The sequence below is a fragment of the Arachis duranensis genome, chromosome 9 (assembly GCF_000817695.3).
Source record: "Arachis duranensis cultivar V14167 chromosome 9, aradu.V14167.gnm2.J7QH, whole genome shotgun sequence".
Taxonomy (NCBI): Eukaryota; Viridiplantae; Streptophyta; class Magnoliopsida; order Fabales; family Fabaceae; genus Arachis; species Arachis duranensis.
In genome coordinates this window covers 112,813,558-112,821,487 of record NC_029780.3, presented here as the reverse complement: position 1 = coordinate 112,821,487, position 7,930 = coordinate 112,813,558, and the positions used below count along the sequence as shown (strand labels likewise).

At 32.9% G+C, this 7,930-nt stretch overlaps 2 protein-coding genes across 9 annotated transcripts; one reads left to right on the top strand and one right to left on the bottom strand.

Moving 5' to 3' along the window:
* Nucleotides 1-1,855: 1,855 nt before the first annotated feature.
* Nucleotides 1,856-4,178, top strand: LOC107467450 (endonuclease 2). The gene is made up of 9 exons (XM_016086552.3): nt 1,856-2,121; nt 2,223-2,397; nt 2,465-2,572; nt 2,679-2,734; nt 2,814-2,897; nt 2,986-3,078; nt 3,163-3,230; nt 3,651-3,724; nt 3,817-4,178. Exons 1-9 carry the CDS (start codon nt 2,011-2,013, stop codon nt 3,909-3,911), a joined length of 864 nt encoding a protein of 287 aa, XP_015942038.1. The 5' UTR covers nt 1,856-2,010; the 3' UTR covers nt 3,912-4,178.
* A 1,198-nt stretch (nt 4,179-5,376) lies between these two features.
* On the bottom strand, nt 5,377-7,649 carry LOC107467449 (cyclic nucleotide-gated ion channel 1; the record flags this gene model as incomplete). Of its 8 annotated transcripts, none has more annotated exon segments than XM_052254517.1 (4): nt 5,377-5,615; nt 5,744-6,403; nt 6,776-6,907; nt 7,269-7,649. In XM_052254517.1, coding segments are annotated over 2 exon segments (245 nt in total), but the record flags the coding sequence as incomplete, so codon positions are not given.
* Nucleotides 7,650-7,930: the final 281 nt, after the last annotated feature.

Here is a 7,930-nt window from a genome sequence, read left to right as displayed (position 1 = left end):
CTTTAAAAAAAAATTCATTTTGATCTTTGATGATTAATTTTGTGAGATTGGTTCATTTCTGGTCAATAATTTTTTTTTACAATATGTTTATGTGACACATTAATTATTAATATATCTTTTATTTAATTTTTATAAATAAAAATAATTTAAAAATTACTAATATTTTTTAATTTTACACAGTAAATTTAGTGAATATATTTAAAAAAGTAACCAACAAAAAAATTAACAATTACCTTTAAAGAATAATGGGACTCCTAACAAAAAAGAATTTATCAATCCTAATTAGTTCTTAAAGGATAACTTAACAGTTTAATACAAAGAAAAAATATTGATAAATAAACTAATCAGTCTCACAAAAATAAAGTTCAAAAACCAAAAAAGATATTTTTTTATTGAAGACTTCATTATTTTTTGAAAAAATTATCAGAAACCATTTATAATTGTTTGTCTAGTTTGCTTTGATTGATAGGATCAATACGAATGAGAGGTTGAGCCGGTTAGGAGTTATTAACCAGGAAGATGTTGTATGTATGTTATGCAACAAAAGTATTGAATATAGTCACCATTTGTTCCTTAGTTGTGATTTCTCATGGCAAGTTTGGTGTGCCTAGTTATCTTTTGTTGAAAGGCAATTGTCATTCACGGAGACGTTGAAGGAACATTTTATAAGTTGGACTGAGATATCAGCTAGCAAAGAGGAGCGCAAGAGGTGGATGATGTGTGTTTGTGCAATTATTTGGAACATCTGGCTAGAAAGGAACGGAATGATTTTTCAGAATAAAGGAAAAGGGGTTAAAGAGATTATCCATATGTCTTTCATGAACTATAAGGAGTGATTAGGTGTAGATCTTTTTTAATTTGTTGTTGATAACAATGCCAGAAATGACAAGGGAATAAATATTGATATTTTTTTTTTTCAGATGGATAGCTATTGATTAGATGTGTTTACTTTATGATTTACGCGAATATTTTGTTGTTTCTTTCGTTTCACTTACTGTGTTGAGCTTTTTTCTTTCAAATTTTTTTTTCTTTCATTTTTTCTGTTTTTATCTTTATTGTTTGGTCCTTAGATGTGACTCAATTTCAAAAATACCTAGCTAAGAAATATTTGTGTAAATCATCTTCAATCTTATATGTAAGTATGTAACTATTATGATTCTTCACTTTATTACTATTATATAAGATATAAGTAGGCTTACCAACGAAAGACACGATATTTAAAAGACAACTGGACAAATAGGAGTTCAAATTTTCTTCTGAAGTTAAAATCCTCATATACTATATAAATATCTTAAAAATGTTATTTATATATTAAAATTTAGCTACTAAAATCAATTATTATATATTTATGTATAAATATATATGTTAGTTTAATTTATTTTTAATATATATTTTATATTTTAATATATATTTTATATTAATAATTAATTTAATAACTAACTTTAGTATATATTTAATATGGTAGAATTATATAGTATGTACATATATGATATTAGATGGCTCCAAAAACTATGACTCCATTCCAAGATCAGGAATATAACGAAGATATAGATTGGTATATCCTGATCACATGCCAAATTGGATAAAACAAATTATAATTCTAAATCAAATGTTTATAATTGAATTTCCTCTTGTTTTTAATGATGACGTGGCAGTTATTTCAATATTTGACCACTGAACCGTATGTGTTCCTCTTGAACAGAGTTTTTGGTAATAAATACACAAAATAAATAAATTTATTGAATGCTGCCATAATAAGGAACAAATCATATGTAATAATTCACAAATATATAATTCAACTTATATATAGAGAAATGAATCCTATTTATTACTAAAAAGTACCTTAAAGGCAATTGATCTGAACCATAAAGTTGATCTAACGCTCAACATTGGTTACATTTTTCAGAGTTCACACTTCACACTTCACACTTCACACACTCAAGGTCCTTCTAATTCAAAGTTTCACACATACATCATTTGCATCATTGTTGTTTAGTAAAGCATAGAAAAATGGAGTGTTACAGAATGCAGGTAGTGGTTATAGTCTCATTGATGCTTCTGTTTCCAAACACACAAGGCTGGGGAGAAGATGGCCATGCCATAGTTTGCAAGATTGCTCAGGTGACTCATTCATTTGTAATCTATGTTCCAACATCACTTTACTTACATACATCATCATGATTGTTCTCTCTTCCTTTCTTTCTATCTCATAATGTGGACAGTCTCGCCTCGGCGACACCGCATCAGAGGCTGTAAAGAAACTGCTGCCAGAGTATGCAGAAAATGACCTGGCGAGTGTATGTTCTTGGGCTGATCATGTCAAGTTCATATTCCATTGGTCTTCAGCTTTGCACTTTGCTGATACACCGGAAAATCTCTGCAATTTCCAGTACAACCGTAAGTTATTAACTTGATTAGTTCAATGTAAATGATTCAACACTAACTTTAAGAATAACTTGCTCAGGGGATTGCAAGGATCAGAATGGAGAAAAGGGAAGATGTGTTGTGGGAGCTATCAACAATTACACCAACCAGCTTCTTAGCTATGGAAGAAACAAAGTTCATTCTCAATGTAAATCCTTCTTATCATCCTATGTAGAGATTTTCTTTGCTGACAACATTAAACAAATTCTTAGCTTGTTTGAAATCACTATGATATGGTGTGAATTATTTATCAGATAACCTCACTCAAGCTCTTCTATTCCTTTCTCATTTCATGGGAGATATCCATCAGGTATATGCATCATGAAACCATTCAAAATCACCCACACACCAAGATTATATATATCTTAGTTTGGCATTTTTGTGTGCAGCCTCTACATGTTGGGTTTCTTGGAGATAAGGGAGGTAACACAATTGATGTTCACTGGTACAAACAGAAGCAAAATCTTCACCATGTTAGTCCTAATTCTCATATCAAATACAAGAACGTGATCTATCATATATTTTACTATATAGAGGCTGAATGTTATTGATATCATGCAGGTTTGGGATGATAGCATAATTGAGACAGCAGAAGAAAGATTCTATGGTTCTGAGATAGGCGACTTCATCAATGCCATTCAAGAAAACATTACGGTATTTTGTTTATGCAAAAGCTAGATGCTGTCTGTGGTCTTAATTTAATAAGTTTAATGTTTATTTCACAATTTCCTGACACAGAAAGAATGGGATTCCGAAGTTAAAGGATGGGAAACCTGCAATTCCAATCAGACAACATGCCCAGATTTGTATGTCCCATGATCCCAATGTTTATACCTTCATTCCTTCAAGAAAATTTTGCAGATGCCAATAATCAATTTAACTTTTACTTTGATATTAATACTTTATTCTTTTTATTATAAAGAAAATGGCTCTTTGATGAATGAATGAACACTACTACATCATTCCGTCAAAATGATTTAGCATATTATCGACTCTTCGATGAATGAATAGGCACAAGTTTAACACAATTTTGGGAACTAGTTATAAATATATTCACTAGAGGTATTTTTAAAACTTTTAGTAAACTTTAAGGACAAAAATATACTTTATCCTTATATAAATAACTGATTTAGTAACTGATTTTTTTATACACGTATATAAATAATAGTACCTAAATCATACTTAGCTAATGTACGTATGTTTAACATTTTGATTTTGCTTCCCAGATATGCATCTGAAAGTATAAAAGCAGCATGTCAATGGGCATATAAGGGTGTCACCGAAGGTTCAGTGCTCGGAGGTAAGGCATTAACTACAGTTATAAACTTATTATGGAAATTAAGCTATTCTTGTTATACATCACTTGTGACATTACCATGAACTGCTCTGCAGATGATTACTTCCTATCACGTTTACCAACGGTCAATTTGCGATTAGCTCAGGGAGGAGTTAGACTTGCTGCAACTCTCAATCGTATTTTTGGCTGATGCCGCATTATGTGTTTCATTAATCATGTAGCTTATTGAAATATTAAAATAGGTCTCCAATATATAAATCACAAAACCCTCTCTATTGGTACCTAGGTAACAAATTTCTCAATTATATTATATTGATATAAGGTATTGAGCTTGCTCATATGTTAATCCTCACAAGTCTTCATTTGCTGTTATTACAAGTATTTGTTACTTGAATCTGCCAATGTGGTACATTTACAGATGTTTATGTTATTTTGTTATGATATGTTTCATTTAAAGCTTAATAAAGTAGATATAAACGTGTATGTGCACCGTGATGTGCATCTATCATAAGTCATAACTGAGTATGGATAAATAAAAGCCAAAAAATGGGGTTCGAAAAGTTTTGCAAAAATATTGCACCTGCTCACAGTAATTACTAATCACAACTTGCAAAAAACATAGTCCAAGTAGCTAAAACGAACTAAACAAAGGACCAAAGCAGCAGTGAGATGTGATCAAGTTCTAACTCCATGTCCTAAGTCAACTGTGATTTTTCTATCTAGTGTACAAAATTCGAAGGCATTGGATCCCAATTCGATGTGCAATGCATTGGGGAATTTGTTTGGTCAAGAACCACCACTCGCATACCTCCAAGCAGCCAACCATGCTGTTCTGGTTTCAGGATTGAAACTTGTGGCAGTAAACATGAACTTGGTCATTGGCATCAAGTATTATGATGAGAGAAATTGTCTCATTTCAACGTGACCTTTTTCTGGCCTCCTCTATGTGGAACATAAGCTGCAAGAACTTAGACATAAGATTACTAAACTAAGAAAGGAAGCAAAGAGAATAAAAACTATTTGGAATGATGAACAATGCAAATGACGAAAATGTCACACCTTTGTTTCCACGTAAAATGTGATAAACATTGCACCAAGAACAGGCAGCCCCGAGTGATGGAATTACCAGATTAATTTTAAACTGTATCAACTGCAACGAAGTTTAGAAGAATAAAAATATTAATCTCATAATTAATATTATTCTACATATTTAAGGAATAAAAAGATGTATTAACTGCTACCAAGGGAAATGAAAATTCTATTGAATAACAATCCAATCCAATATTTATATATACAACTTGAAAAACATTTATCTTCATTTTCATTTTTTTTCCTACTCAGCCTCGTTTCTTTATGAAAAAATCATCGAGATATAGAAGCTTACTGCTCTCGGCTTTCCATCAGTAAAATCAGGTTCCGCAGGCTTCTGAAGCAGTATGGGCGGTATTCTCTCCGGCATCCTTGTCTTCCTTGTGTGGTTACGGCACAACAATCTAAGTGCATTGGCAGCAAACCTGGAGGCATATATGGTGGCACCTAGACTTGGTGAGCTACCACCTATTCCTTTATTTTTTATGCAATTAATGCAGTCATCCAATCTTAAAGAGACCTTTGTAGTTGCATATGATTACATGACAAAGTAGGTGGAGAAACTTACTCTCATCAGCAAAGCCAAGCAAAGATGGCGCTTAATGTCCCTTCTCAAATCCTTTGGAAGATTGCAAATCAAGTTATCCTCATCAACACCTCTGGTTTCTTGCCATTTGTACTGCTCATATTGTCTGATTTGCTGCCTATGGCTGTCAGGGAGGAGTCTATGAGACATCTGGTATTCTGCATCTCTCCTTTTCACCCTCATCTCCTCTAATGTTGTTGTTGTTGATTGCAAATATGTCTGTTAGAAAATAAGTATAATTGCATAATATTAGTCAAGATGCACAAGCACCAATTGTTTACTTGTACAATACACTGCTAAACATAGAGTACAAAACTGCAGATACACAGATGTCTTAAATGTCAAACCTGCATATTCCCGATAAGAAATGAAAATAATACCAACCCAACGATGGAAATGAAAACTGCAAATCAGATTTCCCACACAAAGGTACTCGTCAGGTTTTGACCAAGAGAATGCAATTTAAGCACCAATCTCCCCCAAAAGAGGATGGAGGGAAAATGATACAAAATCAGATAACAACATTGGAAAGATGTGCACCACACCAAAATTTGAAAAAGTGATCAGATACAGTCATATCAAGCACTCCCCCTGCACCTCTACGTACATCAAGCCATTAAAAAGATACAAAATGCTTTCAATGATATAATCTTTCTCAAAGTTCCATCCATTCATTTTTAACCCAAGGGAGGGGGGAGTAGAATCAGAAATGTCAAATAACTTGTTATATGCTCATTTATCTGCAAAGCACATGAAGAGATTTCATGTTCAACGCACAAATGTATAAGCTAAATTTACAAACAAGAGGAAAGCTCTTAGATTAATCCCTGTGCGCATTGCGAGAAACAAAACAAAAGAATACTCAAAAGCTTGTATGATCTGGATAGGAGGCAAATCTCTCTTGCAGCTTCCCATTCCTTCCACTGTAATCACATGCATTCCTTCTACAGAATATAGAGGTGCTAAGCAAGCATTGATAGCATAGTGTCTGGAAGAACATTTTCAAACTGAAATAGTAAGTTTGCTGTTAAGATGCACGAACAAAGTCAGAAGCCAGAAACCAGCACCAGCGCGAAAGAAGAAACACTTACAAGCATTTTGATAGGATAAATAAAAGGACTAAAATTCTCTAAAGAAAAATAAAGTATTTGATAGGATAAATAATCATAGTTAAAACAAAAAAGCCGAATACAACCTGTTCAGAAAAAAAATTATCTGACTTATTAACTAGGAGCATCATCTTTATCTATACAGCTATACAAGCATAACAACGTGAAGATATATATGCCTAATAAAGAAACAATTAACAGTACAATCTCATGGGTTCCAGTATATCAAAATATACATGAATGTGCAAGCTAAGTGTACATAATACTAACCTGCTGAAAAGAAAGAAGGCGTATCAGCAGCTTGTTCCTATTCTGTTTTCTGGTTCTGGTTCTTGATCTTCGTCTGATATATTTTTTCCCATGACTCTGTTGTTGGTTTCTAAGTGAACAACTTACATTACTCTATGGGTAAGCATATTTGTGAATGGTTGTTATATGTTGAAAGGAACCAGTTGTTAAAAATTGAACAACAGCAAATTCAAAACAAAATTGAACAAGAAAAATTAAATAGTTCATTTGAGGGGGTTCAGAACAAAATAGAATAGAGGAAAATTCAACTAAAAGACTTCAAAAGTTTAGATGAGTTCAGTTCAGCAGAGAAGATTCAAAAGTCAATCCAATAACTAGTAAAATTATAAATTCATAATCATATTCAGAACAAAACAGAGGAATATAGCAGATTGAAGTTTGAACATTGAACTGAAGTATTGAACAGAAGTAGGAGGGGACTATCAGAGGGGGAAAGAGGAGGTTTGCGGCTTACCTATACCGGCGGCGCCACGGCGGAGAAGAGATTGTTTTGGAGATGGTGCTTTGTAATGGAACCACGTAAAGCCTCGTCAATGGACCCCAATCGAGCAGCAAGCCGATTATTGAGGTCAGGTTTAACCATTTTCAGTCCAATGCTTCGTAAACCATCATTTGGCGCAGCAGGGATGACACAAACCTTTGAAACACCACAGATGGCGCAACGGCGCGAGAGCACGCAGCGGAAACAGGGCTAGGGAACAAGGAAGGGCGAGCGGACTGATTTCGAGACCTTTTGCCTGGATTAGGATTTGTTCATCATTTTTGGGGCAACTTTGATGCTGAAAAACCAAGAGCAAGCATAGCCGAATAATTGATTTTGATTTTTTTTGGGAAATAATTTGATGATTTGATTTTAATTTTAATTATTATTGAAGGAGGGTATTTTTGTTGACAAATTGATTCCTAATATTTTAGTCTCTATATATTTAAGATCTTAACGTCTTCAAAATTTGAATACATAAATTTTTGCGTTTAATTTATCTCATCTTAAAAGTTTTTTTTTGAGCATCTATATCAATCAGATCAGTATAACGAGAGTTAAATTTGATTTGTGAAAATAAGAGATTGTAAGTCTAAATTTTAAAAATGTCAATAACTTAAATGTCTATAAATTAA